At 40.0% G+C, this 15,632-nt stretch overlaps 2 protein-coding genes across 2 annotated transcripts; one reads left to right on the top strand and one right to left on the bottom strand.

Annotated features, from left to right (window-relative positions):
- Positions 1 to 550: 550 nt before the first annotated feature.
- Positions 551 to 15,402, top strand: LOC116299755 (sodium- and chloride-dependent GABA transporter 1-like). The gene is made up of 15 exons (XM_031708477.2): positions 551 to 701; positions 2,067 to 2,201; positions 2,388 to 2,538; positions 2,869 to 2,961; positions 5,987 to 6,119; positions 7,133 to 7,267; positions 8,336 to 8,439; positions 9,219 to 9,343; positions 10,368 to 10,480; positions 11,159 to 11,287; positions 11,488 to 11,587; positions 12,336 to 12,436; positions 13,297 to 13,464; positions 14,198 to 14,415; positions 14,647 to 15,402. The coding sequence occupies exons 1-15, from the start codon at positions 551 to 553 to the stop codon at positions 14,717 to 14,719; spliced, it is 1,929 nt and encodes a 642-aa protein (XP_031564337.2). The 3' UTR covers positions 14,720 to 15,402.
- On the bottom strand, positions 3,538 to 6,030 carry LOC116299754 (uncharacterized). The gene is made up of 3 exons (XM_031708475.2): positions 5,865 to 6,030; positions 4,224 to 5,034; positions 3,538 to 3,986 (listed from the first exon to the last, which is right to left on the bottom strand). Exons 2-3 carry the CDS (start codon positions 5,009 to 5,011, stop codon positions 3,842 to 3,844), a joined length of 933 nt encoding a protein of 310 aa, XP_031564335.1. The 5' UTR covers positions 5,012 to 5,034; positions 5,865 to 6,030; the 3' UTR covers positions 3,538 to 3,841.
- Positions 15,403 to 15,632: the final 230 nt, after the last annotated feature.

Genomic DNA, 15,632 nt, shown 5'->3' with positions numbered 1-15,632 from the left:
TACGCCACCGAAAAGCTATCTTAGCTCCTATAAAGTGCATATATTTTTGGGGAAAAATCCTATATTTTCCTATATGTAGAACTTGCACAGCCTATATTTCCTATCAAATTTGTCTAAAAAGTGGCTGGGATGCCTGTACACTGATCAGCCCAGAAGTTGTTTCAGGGTAAAATTTGAACAGTCAGTATTCAAAAGATTACTCGCTAAGCATCAACAAATGGGCTAAGTATCGACATGCTGAAAGCATTTATTGGGAGTTTTGTATGTGCAAGATTTGAAACCTCAAATTTTGAGAACATGTTTGAACGCAACTGTCGGCAATTCGTCACACACGAAACTTAATTTTAAGCTAAACCTCCCCAGCCTCGACCCCCTTGGGTTTTCCATTGTGCAATCAGAACATCCGAGAAATTAAAACTAATTTAATTCAATTAATTGATCATTAGCGCAGAGCTAATTATGACATAATATGCAATTATTAGCCTCATTTAGCCGTGCAGTTCAATGCGCGCGTTTAAGCGCGCGGTTGGACATGGCGATTTGAGTAGAAATGAAGGTTTGTCCTGCAGGAGTCCCGGAGCCCGAACCTACTAGAGAAAAATGGTCGCACAAGGCAGATTTTATCCTGTCCTGCGTGGGTTATGCAGTAGGATTAGGCAACATTTGGAGATTTCCATCCCTGGTTTACAGGAATGGAGGAGGTAATGTAGAGTTATGTGTCTGCAAAATCAGTAGGTGTTGATTACTTGCGGGTTTTTTTCAATTTTTAAACGCACCTTGAGAACATGTAGCCCTGACGGATGACTTGATGATACTTTGGCGTAGTTTCAAACGCCACCCAGACAACGTTTAGTTTGGTTTTGTGTTTCCGTCGATCAAAAATCAACTCGGGCCATTACTTTATGTATGTAGTGTTGATAAAAGCCATAGTTGACTGGCTGTCTGGCAGGTCTAGCTAGTTTTGTAAATTATAACTTCTAATGCTGTTTTTTTTGTTTTTTGTTGTTGTTTTTTTTTTTCTATTTTTGTATTTTTGAAAGAACATTTTTAAAATCCCATACTTAACGATCTAAAATAAATTTGCAATTCGAACCAATTCGTGTTTTCCAAATGACGTCACAGTTAACAAGATCACGTTCTCCTCGTGACGTAATATGATGACTTACCTTGACACGCGCCTCAAAGGGAACAAATCGGGGTGAAAAAATATTATTTTTCCCCAAGAGTTAGGCAAGAGACAATCATTAGTCACAATTAGATGACGCAGTCAAGACGTCTCAGGTATAAAGAGTAGCTGCTCAGTGATACTGACTCAATCAAACTAGACATTATAAAATGTATACTGTTCTAAACCTTGCGTTCAGATATTGGTTGGGAGCGCGTGGTTGACGAGAGCACACAACACACGCGTGCGCACTTTCAGTTGCGTCATTACTATCCCTTAGTGATTATTCGCTCACAAGATTATGCCATTGTCCACTATCATGTTAAGAGTGTGTGGAATCAGTGTTCTATATGAAACTAGGGCAGTTTTCGTTATGACTGTGAAATGCTCAGTGCCGTAAGCGTGCCGTGCCGTGACCCTTATGTTTTCTAAGCTTTAAATTGGCCGATTTTTTCTCGCGCAATTTGCCGGATTGATCTGGCAGCGCTGTGACTTTTGCGTGACCGTGTTCGTGCCGTGTCTGCGCCGTATTTATGCCGTGTTCAGGGTATTTGATTGGATGGAGAGTAAATTATTGAGCAACGTAATTGGTCTGGCGTATCCCTTGCGCGTTCCATAACGATCGCGTTCGTGCAGTGACCTTTCACAGTCATAGGAAAACTGCTTCTCCTAACACTTCTCTTGTGTTCTGCCAACCCCCGCGTGCTTTATAATTGCACACAGTACGCGCGCGCATTTTCTATTTCTTTAATGCAATGTTTATTATTTCTTTTTCATTGGTGCGCACTCACAAAACCATGTTATATTGATTGTGTCACCCTTGACCACCATCACGTATTTAGTGTGTGGAATCCCATGTTAATATTAATATTATTAACAATGTTAATCAATGTTTTTCCAGCCTCGTTTCTCATCCCCTATGGCATCATGTTGCTGTTGTGTGGGATTCCTTTGTTCTTCATGGAACTGGCAATTGGTCAGTATTTCAATAGAGGTGCTGTGCGCTCTTGGACAAAAATGTGCCCGGCATTTACAGGTAGCTTGGGGTGACATATGGGACGGGCCGGCAGGAAACAGAGGAGGGAAGAGGAGAGGAGAGGAGAGGAGAGGAGAGAAGAGAAAAGGATTCTGTTATTTAATTCATTCTTCATATTCAAAATACCAAAATATATTGCCCATAAGAATTGAACAAACTTTATTTCCTGTCTTATTTTCCATCCAGGGATTGGAATCGCCATGCTCATTATCTCAGCTTTTATCAGTATATATTATAATGTAATTATTGCTTGGAGCTTTTATTACTTTGTCACGAGTATGAAGTCTGAAGTGCCTTACAAAACCTGTGGGAATCCATGGAACTCACCTCTGTGTCTGTAAGTAAGATCAGCTAAGCTTGAAAATCCATGCATGATCCAGTGGGGGACAACCGTCTGCCTTACATCTTTAACCACAAGTAGAATCTCAGTTATCGATATGACATTATAGAACTGGGCGTGTTTTCCTTCCTTTTAGACCATGTGTCATTTTCTTGAGAATAAGACTTCGTTTGAGTTGTACCCATGCCATATTCAGTTCTCTTAAATAATACTCTAGGGAATGACAAGTGGTCTGAAATGGGTAAAGCATTACACCCGAGAGCTACGCCCCATAGAGGTAAAGAGATCTTAAGAAGATCTATTAATCTGGAAATATTTTCACCACAGGGAACCCGGTAGAAATGCCACTCTTCTATGTATGGATCTTGGTCTTACGAACTGCACGATGCAGTTGACAACACCAAGCGTGGAATACTGGAGGTAATTCAACGAAAACGCAACTAGTACTTGTATTATACAGTGGTTTTCGTGTGAGTGGGAAATGTACGGCACTGACTTAAGTACAGCACGGTATACGACATGCAGTAACATCGAAATGGCTTCCCATAAGAATGATTATATCATATCAGTGGGAAACATACAGTACTTACTTACAGCACGTATACAAACACGGTATGGCATGCAGTAACATTGAAATGGCTTTTCATTATTTTCCAGTAATTTATCCAACCACAACGCATAGTTAAGGCTACGGTATATAAAGATAAGGTGCGGCTAGAGTACGACTACGAAGTTACCGCGTATCTTTTCCCACTCATATAAAAACCGCTCTTATTATGATTATCGAAAATTTTCCCCAACACAAACATGTTTTGTCCTCGATACAAACATTTCATTTTTTAAAGAGATCGAGAGGTAATGCAAGATATCAGTAAGTGTTGGATTCAAACACACGCTCAGATTCGTTTCCAAAAGACAAGAAAGGACGTACTAGACGGGTTTTTATAGAACATTAACTATTTTTATTAGAAATGTGAATAAAATAAACAACAAAGGTAAGAAATGCGGCGGCCTTTAAACAGCCAGGAGTGAGTCTAGTGATTTCTGATAGACGTCAAAGTTCCTTGGTTTCAAAGCATTCTGGGTAGATTCCACCAGTGTGGGGTACTGAGGCTAAGATTGCTTCCACAAGTCTATGGACTCAGTATCATCTCTTATTCCGAACCAAATAGTCGAGTTTAGACATCGGGACACTTGTGATTTACCAATCTTTAGACATGGAAGACACACTGACGGAGAGAGCGTTGCTGCTCATCCTGGAATACCAATAGTTGAGTTCAGACAGCCAGACACTTGTGATTTACCAATCTTTAGACATGGAAGACACACTGACAGAGAGAGCGTTGTTGCTCATCCTGGACCACCTTCGACTTCCTCTCCTCGACTGTTGTTTCTTAAGCCACATGTCCTTGACATTTTCCTTGGTCAGGTTTGTTGTCAATATGCTGTGGATAAACAATCAAGATAATGCACCTTTAATAGATCTGTTTGACATTACAATTTGAGATTTATTGTGAGGTGGAAGGTAGTACTATTGCGACACTCAAATGGTTTCCGCTTTGACCCAATCAGCAAGCGAGAATATATTCGCCATCCAATCATAGTCCACGTTTTTGGGAGCCATTTGAGAGGCAATTGTTTAAATGACATAAATGTTTCATTTGATATGTTACAAGCCTTACCTTCTTCTAATGTTGTCAATCTCCTTTTCTCTGATCGTCTGCTTGCTTGTCTCAGGGCGTGGCTCAACAGTTGTTTCATCGCTCAGTTTTTGTTTCTTTGGTTTATCCGTCACTTCACTCGTCTTCCCCTTTTGGTTCTTCAGAATCTCTCTTTCTTTCCCTGGGCTTATAGGAAATATATCTGTAGATTTACAACAGCAGAACTGCTTGCCATTATCAGATGCCAAGCTGCACCATCGGTTATATGCAAGCAATGTCATGACAAAAACTAGCTTCACCACGTTCAGGCCAAGCCACGCCATTAGTACCAGCATGCATGGTAGATAGGACAGTATAATGTAGACCATGGCATAAGTTGCTAGACCACAGATGTGTAGTGCTATGTAACACTCCTCGTATATCAGCCAGATAATATAGGTGAGTAGTGTTCGTGCGGTCCATGGCTCCAACTCAAAACTACGACAGACTTGCAGGATTGCTTTGTAGACAAGGTATATAAGGTAACAAATACCAACCAAGGCAACCCCCAGTACTAAATGTCCTGATAAATGTAGCATCAACGGTAGAGCAAACATAAGCAGATTCACTCCACAACCAGACAGGACAGAAACGGCTTTGAGAATGACCAGACCAGCCAACATGGCCTTGAGTAAACAACCAGGTATGATGAGAGGTAAAAACAGGGCAAACATCAAAGGATGAGACTTCTTGTACTGGAAGACGTATTCAAAAGTTGCTATATACCATAGGTAATGGACGGTTTTCTGGTAATGGATTGGTGATTCCATGACAAACAAACCTTCCAGGTAACCTGCAAATGAACGAATGAAATAATTCTTTAATTTTTATCGTTCCTTATTTATTTGCAGAGAGAAAGCTGAACATTTCTTTCGCGCAGTCTGTTCTTTGCGCATTATATTTGCTTCTCTTAATTCTCTTCCTCTTTCTTTGTCATACTTTTTCAAAAAGCTTACAAATTAGTCGTGATTGCAAATAGAATACTTTGTCTTTTTTCTTTTTCGAAGTTACATCCACATTTAATGAAGATCATTGTTTTCTCAGCAAATAGTAATTATTTTTGCATCGCTCTTTTTTTTCTTCTTTTTTTTTTTTTTTTTTTTTGTTGCTTTTTTCAAAGTTACAACCACACTTAATGTAGATCATTGTTTTCTCAGCCACAAATTCTTTGTGTGCGTACAAGTTTCTCATTTTATTTTTCTTTTCGCTGTTTTAATGTCAAACTCTCTTTAATTTTCACATAATTGAACTAGAAAATCATAATAAAACCGTTTTAGTATGTCAAAGTTCTTACCTGAAACTGTGCTATGTGCTATCAAATATGTAAATAAACCGATTAACGCTTGTGTAATTTTTTATCGCTTTCTTTTGTTCCTCATCAGTTTTCTCTCACTGAACAACTTCATCCAAAGCGCGCGCAAGGCTGAATATCTGATTGATGATGTAACGCGCGCTCTCGTATCCAGTATCACTCGTCCCTACAGTGGGATTGACACTAAAGTTATTTGTGCAATTATTGTGATACCTGTTGGAACCCTAACTATGGGGGCACCCATTTTTCAGTGAACGCTAGCTCGGGATTTGAAATGATTTCCTGGTCATATTTAATGACGGAAAACGAACCTCTATTGAGCGGACACTCCCCATTAAGCGGAAGCTAGGAAAGGTTCATTCGGAAGGTGTACCCTTGATACAGGTGTCATAAGCTTACAACTCAAATACGGCATGCGTTGCTGTTTATTCAGGAACTTCATACTTCAAGTTACATCTGGTATTGAAGTACCGGGAGAGATTCGACCACCTCTGGCCCTTGCACTGTTTGTAGCCTGGGTTATTGTATTCTCCTGTGTATTATACGGCATCAGATCATCTGGAAAGGTATGGGTTGACTTCTGTTTGGCTCAAGCTTCTCTGCATTTTAAGTGTTTATGCTTAGGACTATGAAAATTGTAAAATGATGTGAGAACGCGCTGAGTTAATTATCCCGCGTAAAAGCGCAACAAACAACCTGAGGTGTTCATTAATGATAAAAAGAAGAGATAACTAGCTAAAAACTAGTGTAAGAGTAAAAGACTCCGACGTAGGACTAGCGTCCGAAACGTCAGTAAGTTTTTTCATCTTTTCACGATGTATAATTTACCTTATCATTACTGTTTCATTAGAAACAGCGACGCAGCTCACACTAGTTTTTAGCTAGTTATCTCTTCTGAGGTCTTCATTGATTACAGACCGTACGCGCTACTAGTATACAAATGTGTGTACCGGTTCCGCTAACGTCACTAGTCTCCCCCACAGCCGCTTTTCAGCGTTGCGTGACGACACTGAAAGCGGCTGTGGGGGAGACTATAACGTCATGGTCACGGTAAGGAATGGAAGAACCTCCTACTTCAATAGACCTTATTCGTGGTGTAACAATGTTTTCCCAAATCAGCGTGACAAACCTCTGGGGGAATGAAGAGCTATTGTTTTGAAACTCGTTGGGATATCATCGTTATTCCTTTCGTATCCTTTGGGATACTCATGAATTTTTCGAAGAGTAAAAACAAAAGAAAATGAATCCCCTGGAGGTTCGTCACGCTGAATTGGGAAAACATTGTCACACCACGAATAAGGTCTATTCCAGTACACGAACTGTCTCCTCTGAACCAGAATAATGAGAAATCTCAATGTGTCACGGTCGAGTGTTACCTACCACTCGCTAACCGTCTTATACAAACTATGCGCAAGTTTGGAACAGATAACCGCTTCTGGTTCAACAATGTGAAGAATTTAAAGACCGCAATTCTAAAGACATGCGTTACGTTTTTTAGTGCTTTGCTGTCATTTTCAATATTGTGCATCTATTTACGCTGTTTTGTCTGTGACATTTATTTCTATCTGTTTTTCTGCAGGTTGCGTATTTCTCGGCAACGTTCCCTTACGTTCTACTGGCGATTCTCATCGTTCGAGGCGCAACTCTACCAGGAGCCTACGATGGAATCATGTTTTACTTAACACCTGATTTCAGTATTCTACTTAATCCACAAGTAAGACATGCCTCTTCTCAATGAAACTGCCCCAGCTACAGATGCAATGTCAAATTGAAAAATAACTGAGTTCTTTCGCATTCTCTGATTAGTCGAATGGTCGAAATACCATCTTAGATTATAACATAGTCCGACATAACGCGCGCTTTGATTGGCTAGATATGTATGTTTTCTATATGATATGGGTATATATATATATATGATAATGATAATGATAATAATAATAATGATAATAATAATAATGATAATAATAATAATAATAATGATAATAATAATAATAATAGTCTAAATAACAGTCTAATATGTGTATATATTTTGTGCTTAAACAATGCAACCTCCCTCGTGCATCCAGAACTGGACATACGCACTCTAAACATTCCTTAATAAAAGTATCTAAAACGGTCACGTCATTTTTTCGCGCTCTGAATTTTCATAGTTAACGCTACGCGTCGTGGTTTCCCACGCTTCTCTCGTGTTCTCTCAGCATCCCACGTGTTTAGATCGGAGTAACTAAAACAGATGACTTTACTGTGCTTCACAATCACACGCGCGAAATCGTACAATTTTTCGTCGCGACAAAGTAGGTTTTTGGTTTACGCGTAATTGAGAAGCGTCGCAAATCAACATATTTATTATATTCAAATTTAAATACTTTCAAACCGATGTCAGTCTTAACAAAAGGCAAAAAAGCACCGATACATTTGTCGTTAGGCATTGAGTATCCATGTGCCATGCTCATTGTACTCATTAAAAGGACATTTTTTTCAATAATCAGCAATAATGGCAAAAAGCGCCAAAAACTATGTTGCTTTGTCATGCTTTTTTGTAAAAAAATATATCGGAAATAAGCAAATGAAGGCCTAAACCTCATTTTCGAATAAAATTTTTGCTTTGGGTTAACACTTTGATTCCACTTTCATCGGTCATCTCCACTTCCAAACAAGTTAAACTTTCTGAATAACAAGATTTCAACCTTGTACAACAGCCTTTCTTCGAGAAAATAGTTTTTGGCGCTCACTGCTTGAATACGAAAAGAATTCTTTCTTAATCTACGTTTATTCTTTTCAGGCTTGGGTCGACGCAGCCTCGCAGATTTTTTTCTCTCTAAGCTGTGGACTCGGAGGGCTCATTGTCTTTGGAAGTTACAACGACTTCCATAATAACTGTCAAAAGTACGTAGAATGATGTTGAAGGATATTTGTAGGGGGGTGGTGAGAGGGTTGACTAGACACCCTTTACTTTTACTCAAATGAAATGTGTATATGACCGAAAGCATTTATCCGGAGAAACCGTTCATTCGGTTTACTTGAAGCTCTCAAATTTAATTTACTTCAATTTGAGAAGCCATTTTCCAGCCTTTCATGGGTTTCCTGTGGTATTGACGCGTGCGTAATTTGTCTTATCATATATGACCCGTGTCTGCCCGGGCGTGCGCTCTTAGAAAAACCCGTTCGGAAAAATGGCGTAAGCAGGGCCGTACGGCTTTGAGCGAGCCCTGCTCGAATCCTGCGACCATATTGACATAATTTGCAGCTTTTAAAATATCTTTTCTATATAGTGTCATATGATAAAATGCTCATTGACTGAGTTAGGTCATGGGTCGTACGGGAAAATATTTGGCTCTCGGTCATTTGTACGGACTGTACGGCATCACCTCGAGCCAAATATTTTCCCGTACGGTCCTCCCACTCAGTCAATAAGTAAATAATATTCTTGGGGTACAGCCATATGTTTTAAAATCCCTTGAGATATAAATAACAATGAAACAGCCGGAATGTTGGTTGATCAAACAAGAGAAGCTAATGAAGAATGCTTTGTTATCGTAAACCAACATGACGGCTATGACGCATGCACCCCAAAAATAAGAATAAAAAGAAAACAGAAATCCTGGATCCGTTCCTTTTACGCCTAGATAAAATCCTTAGCCATGTCTTATCTTGTTCGTGTTTAGGGATGCCGTATTCGTGTCCATTATCAACTGTTTTACAAGTTTCTTCGGAGGTTTTGCTACCTTCACCGTCATCGGATTTGTTGCACATACCTTAGAAAAGGACGTCAAACACGTTATATCGTCTGGTAAGTCTCCATTCCATACCAGTCATGGTGTCTATAGGCAATCGTTATTGGATAGACCTAATCCACTGCTTGGATAGACCTAATTCACTGCTTGGATAGACCTAATCCACTGCTTTCTTATTTCAGACCATGTGTTATTCCCTAGAGTATCATTTTTTTGTTTAACGGTTACGCATATCTGTTTTCCCACATTAGACCACATGTCATTCCCTTGAGTATCATTTCTTTGTTTAACTGTTGCGGGTGAGAAGACACATGAATACAGTCAATTCAAAAAACGTTGTCGTCGACCAGCTCAAGCCTACGAGACTGGACCGAAAGGAACTCTGGGTAGTAATCGTTGAAGCCGAGTTGACTCCATAATTTTATCTGACTATAATTTACTAGTTATGCCTGGTTTACAGCACGAACCTTCGTAGGCGAGCAGGAAGTGTTGAAGGAGACGTCTTTTTAATGCCTTCATATTTTCGGAATTGTGAACTGAATCATAACTACTTTGTTTTTCTTTCCCTAAACCCGAAGACATGCATTTGACGGATTGAATTGTTTCTCGCCATTATTATCTTTACTACTGAGCGGGAACAATTAATTCAGAACGAATATTTAACCGCTTCAGTGAATTTTACCCATATTTCTTTCGGTCCTGTCGCGTAGGTTTGAGCCGGTCGACGACAACGTTTTTTGAATTGACTGTATATGAATACAACGCAAACAAGGAATTTTATTCTTAAGGGTATGACATGTGATCTGAAATGGAAAAAAATGTTATGTCCAGACGGATTACGTCCATTACGCGAGAGGTTTTTCACCACCACGTGACGACAACCATATTACAATACAGTCGTTTTACATGAGAAAGAATTCAATTCCCAAGAGCAAAGGGATTTTATTGTCCTACCATCTAACCATAGGAAGCCCAAGAAGTATTGTTGGATGGGCACGTGATGGTGCAAAACCTCTATAGCCAATCTTTGATAGAGATAGCTCAGCCTTTGTCCAATCATTTTATTTGTACTGTTTTCAGGCCCAGGGCTGGCATTTGTTGTGTATCCTGAAAGCATTGCCCAAATGCCCATTTCTCCCTTGTGGTCCGTTCTGTTCTTTTTTATGCTTTTCCTTCTCGGCATCGACAGTCAGGTACGACATAAGCAACGACATGTTATTGGGTTCTGCTGTAATTGCTTTTCCAAGGTTGAGGGGAAAATGTTGGTCGAGTTGGCAATGTGAAATTAGGGACTTTAAGATTTGCAAAATCTGAGACGGCGACGTCTACCGAGTGTAAACAACTTCTCTTTGGGGTTTCGCGCCTTCAAATAATTTTGTCTTCCCTGTGAATGAGTTGACCTTACTGACAATGTTTACAAAGGAAATCTTCAATGAACAGAACCCCAAAGAGAAATTATTTACACTCCCGGTTGACGTTGCCGTCGTAGATTTTGCAAATCTATTTCATGAGGGAACACATTTCCAAGATGGCGTCTATTTTGTCCCTTAAGACAGCCCCACAATGCATCCAACTAGACCCAGGTTTTTTCTCAACTCGGAATGGCTATGGCCAGATATTTCTTTATTCATAACAAATAAGTAAATTATGGTAGGGAAAATGAAAATCAGTATAACACAACGTCATGTGATGGTGTAAAATCTCATGTTTTTTGTAGACTAGAGAAATCTTTTTATATTTTCCCGCCAAACAATAATTAAATTCGACGATTGTGGAAGTAACAGTAGCATTTATAATCACGTGATGTACTGGATGATCTACTTTCTTAAATCTGATTGGTCAACTTGTTTGTATGATATCTTTTCCAACAGTTCGTGTTCATTGAGACCATCATGTCATGTCTTACGGACGAATTCAAGTTGGTCAAGAATCACAAGAAGATGACTTTGGCTGGACTTTGCTGCATCTTCTACCTGCTGGGCCTCTCGTGTGTCACTCAGGTAAGAGCTGCTTGGAACAGGTTTTTAGTTTTCCTTTGTTATGATACCGTGTTTGTTAGCCTCGCCCTTAGGCTATTTTCCGGCTTTGTTGTTCGTCATTTCAGACCACGTGTCATTCCCTAGGCTCCTACGCAGCCCGTATTAGTGTCTCAAACATATCAAGTGTACTCATATCAAAATCTGCCTGATTCAATCAACAGGGCGGTGTTTACGTCTTCCACATCATGGACAAACAGTCTGGTGGACTGTCCTTAATATTTGTCTCCATATTTGAGTGTATTGTAATTGGTTGGTTTTATGGTGAGTTATCTTCTACGAAATTACGGTGGGACATGCCGCAAGTTAGAAGAGTTGCTGCGAATAAAAAACGAGTTGCTGCAAATAAGAAACGAATTGCTGCAAATAAGTTCCTGGAAATAAGAAACGACTTGCATGCAAAATAAGAAACAAGCTGTTGACTGTTAGACGAGTTGCTGCATGTCAAACGATATGTTTGCCAATTGAAGTTGAATTCGGTCATAGAGGCTTGACGTGTTTGTCTTCTCTCGACACAGAATACGAACGACTCTCTTCGTTTTACTTAGGAAAATTGCTCATGATGACACACTCCCGGTCACGGATTAAATGCCCGGTAGTTTTTCATCTTCACTATTCTCAGCTAAAATGGGTTGTAATTTATTGAAAGTTACGGACAAAAATTGAAATTTTTTAAAATAGTAGGCACAAGTTAAGGTCACCCATCCATGTACTAACTTCGCTCAACCGGGCTTGACTTTTTGTCATGATATGGAAGCATATCATTACCAATTTGGCAATACCTTTCACAAACTTCTATTAGAATCGCGATACTAGCCGTGAAAACAATGCTCCAGATAGATTAGATTATTTTCTACTTCAAATCAAATTGTGTCGCAGGTAGGGATTAGCATTAGCTACGCCTCTGGAGGCCAGCTATTTTTTCCCCTTCGGGCTAGAACATTAACCTGCGTAATATCCGTCAATTTAAAACTTCAAATATTCTCAACCTGTTTGATGTGTTCGCTATCAGGAGTGGATCGCTTTAGTGAAAACATCCAAGAAATGTTAGGCAAGAGGCCTTCTCTGTACTTTCGATTGTGTTGGAAGTATATCAGCCCGACCGTGGTAACAGTAAGTAAGGCTAGACTGTACAGTATATCTATTTGTAGGAGAATTGATTTAACTTAATACACCGTATGGTTTGTGATGTTTAGAAACTGACGTCTCGGACGTTAGTCCTTCGTCGGAGTACATTTACTCCGACGAAGGACTAACGTCCGAAACGTCAGTTTCTAAACTCACAAACCATACGGTGTATTAAGTTAAATCAATTCTCCGACTGTTCGATTCCAAACACCGACGCGGTTAACTAGTTTATCTAGTCTCTACCATATTCTTTGTATATCTATTTGGTTACTATGATACACCGCTTGATTTGATAAAGAAAGGAGTCCTGCTTACTTTCACGACAATAAGCCCCCCCACTCATGCAGCCGGACTGCCTTTTGCGAGATCTCGTGATGCCAATCATCCCCCTTTTGTGAAGCCAGTTTTAACAGCTTTATCATTGTGGCGGCCATTTTGGAACTCCACTTTTTAAATTCCTGGATCCGCCACGGAGCACAGGCAGCCCAAACAAGGTTCCTGTGTATGGTTTATAAGGGAATGTATGGGAGTTATGATAAAGTCATGACAATAAAATGTTTCACTCAACAATTTGTCTAAAAACTTGCTGCAGTTGTTGCTTTTACTTTGTTCAGTCTTCTGGCGAAGTTTCAGTGCGATTTGAGGCCGTTTAGTGGGTTTTTTCAAAATCTGCCATTATTTAGGTAGAGAAGAGCTTATAATGTTACAAAAACAATGCTCTAGAAGTAGACAATGATAAAGAAAAATTCATTAAAAAATGGTTGGCAAATGAACATCACTATGATAATGTTTGTAAACACCAACTAGCTCTATATTCTAACACTTGATTCTCTCTGCTCTTTTAGTTGATATTCCTGTGGAGCATAATCCAGTATAAAGGACTGACCTTTGAGGAGTATGTGTACCCGGTGTCTGGTGAACTGTTTGGTTGGGGACTGGCTTTACTTTCAATGTTGTCCATTCCTCTTTATGCATTGTGGTATATTGTACGATTACCTGGATCTTGCGCAACGGTAAATTGGCGATTATTTTCATCCTTCCTCTCAAACCGAGCCTAGCTAATTCAAACTGGTTAGAGCTGTGCTCCAGGTTCATACATGGACTGTATAGTGGCTGCTAGAGGCACCTTCACATGCTTTCAGTTCGACCCCGTTGAGATGCGCCACTCAGTACTGTACTTTACGGTGGTGGATAGCAATGAAAAGTTTTTATATATCTTATTATTTTATCATTGGATTTTCTTTCGATAACATTGCACATCAACTAATAAATAAAAAAAAAACTGAGGAAAGAGGAAGCTGCGTTGTCACAGTCAACGCACTTGCGCATCATAAGGTTTAGTTGTAAGAGTGCAATATTACTTGCTACCATCATAATAGCAAATATATATCACCCCCACCCCCACCTCTTCTGTGTACCATGAAGTCACAACTACCACTACTACTTACTACTGACCTCCATGCACCGGCACCATCCTACTATCACTATCACCACCACCATCACCAGGCGAAGCCACCACCACCATTACTACTAACTACTGACCTCCATGTACCAACACCATCCTACTACCACCACCACTACCACCATCACCAGGCGAAGCCACCACCATCACTACTACTAACTACTGACCTCCATGCACCGCCACCATCCTACTACCACCACAACTACCACCATCATCACCACCATCGCCACCACCATGCACCGCGAAGCAGAAGATTCTAAATGGCATTGTAACTTTTATTCCAGAGAATAAAGACTGGTTTTCGAAGTATTGAAAGCCCCGTCACCTGGGATGTCGAGCAACAATGGAGTCAATACCAAAGTACCAGCGTTACCGGGCGTTTCTCACGCCCAACATTCAAAATCCCTACATTCCACCACTCAATTCCCTCTTCATCAGCATCTGTGGCTGATGTGCACTCGATGAACAAGGAGAAGATAGACGTACCGAACCGCTGCGAAAGGTAGGGTGCGAGTCTAACGGACGGGGATTAGCTTGTAGGGAGTGGAGGGGAGGTGGGAATTTGTCTCCATGCCGCCCACAGACAGATACATTTAGTAGAAGTATCAAAGCGCAACCTCATGGGCAATGTAAGCTCCTTTTTTGATTTGGTAAAAAGTTTATATAGTGGGTAGGGCTTGTCGTATTAATCCTTGTCTCTCACTAAAATTGTTGCTGAAATTATTTCTTGTAGTACACCAATGGACTTAAGAAAACTAGCCATTCTTCGCTCCATGGGACTTCACCTACAGATATCCAAAGTGTGACAAGAAATTAATATTCAAGCTGAAGTCAAGACGAAAGACTTAAACACATCTTGTTCTGCTCTAAAACTGAAAATTTGTAAAAAAGAAATGAATTCCGGAAGCCTTATCTTAATTAGACGGGATTACACGCATTCACTACATTCATTACATCGCTGCTGCAGGAGTTTATCTTCTGCCTAGTGAACTGGCCAAGCACGCAGTCAGTGAAGGCACCAAGGCTGTCCAGCACCAGCAGCAAGTAAACAGTTTTGAACTGTTTGCTACACAAAAACAACGGTTCTTTTAAGAGCCACCCAAATGAATCAAAAGTCATAACTACTATGCTGTCTCGACAACAAACAATTCCAAACCAAACAGAAACAAATATATGTCACTACAACGTCACCTGTTTAATCCTAGTATAACACCTCTAGATAGATAACAAAACAAATGAAGCCCCCACCTTTAATTTAATAAGAAAACCAAAAGGAAAAAAAATGAATTGCCGAAACCCGGGATTGTTCAGTAGAGTTCCTACGAACTCTTCGGATTTGAACCAGGGACCTTCAGATCTTCAGTCTGACGCTCTCCCAACTGAGCTATTTCGGCATATGTGCAATAATTGGGTTGCTTGTTTTTCTGAGATGGCCGGCGTTGTTTGGGGGTCAGCGGTCATTTTATGGCGAGGAGAATGAAGCGTGTTATCAAAAGGAAAATGTTTGTTTTTATCAACGTTGTAGTTTTGAGAAATAAAAATGTTTTGATAAAGTGTGTTGTATGGGAATGTAATCACACAGGGAGTTAGAAACCGGGAGTATGGTCTAGGAGTATGGTGCTGCATAATGGGGGAAAAAAGTGAGAACAATGTATGTCTTTGTTGATGCCAAAATAAAGATGTGAATTACTTTTCAAGGAATGGCAAGTTCATTTTTGC

This window comes from Actinia tenebrosa, unplaced genomic scaffold, assembly GCF_029948245.1.
Source record: "Actinia tenebrosa isolate PJP-AT-01 unplaced genomic scaffold, QUT_ActTen_1.0 PGA_scaffold15__27_contigs__length_11533743, whole genome shotgun sequence".
Taxonomy (NCBI): Eukaryota; Metazoa; Cnidaria; class Anthozoa; order Actiniaria; family Actiniidae; genus Actinia; species Actinia tenebrosa.
This window is presented reverse-complemented; position numbering and strand designations above follow the sequence as displayed.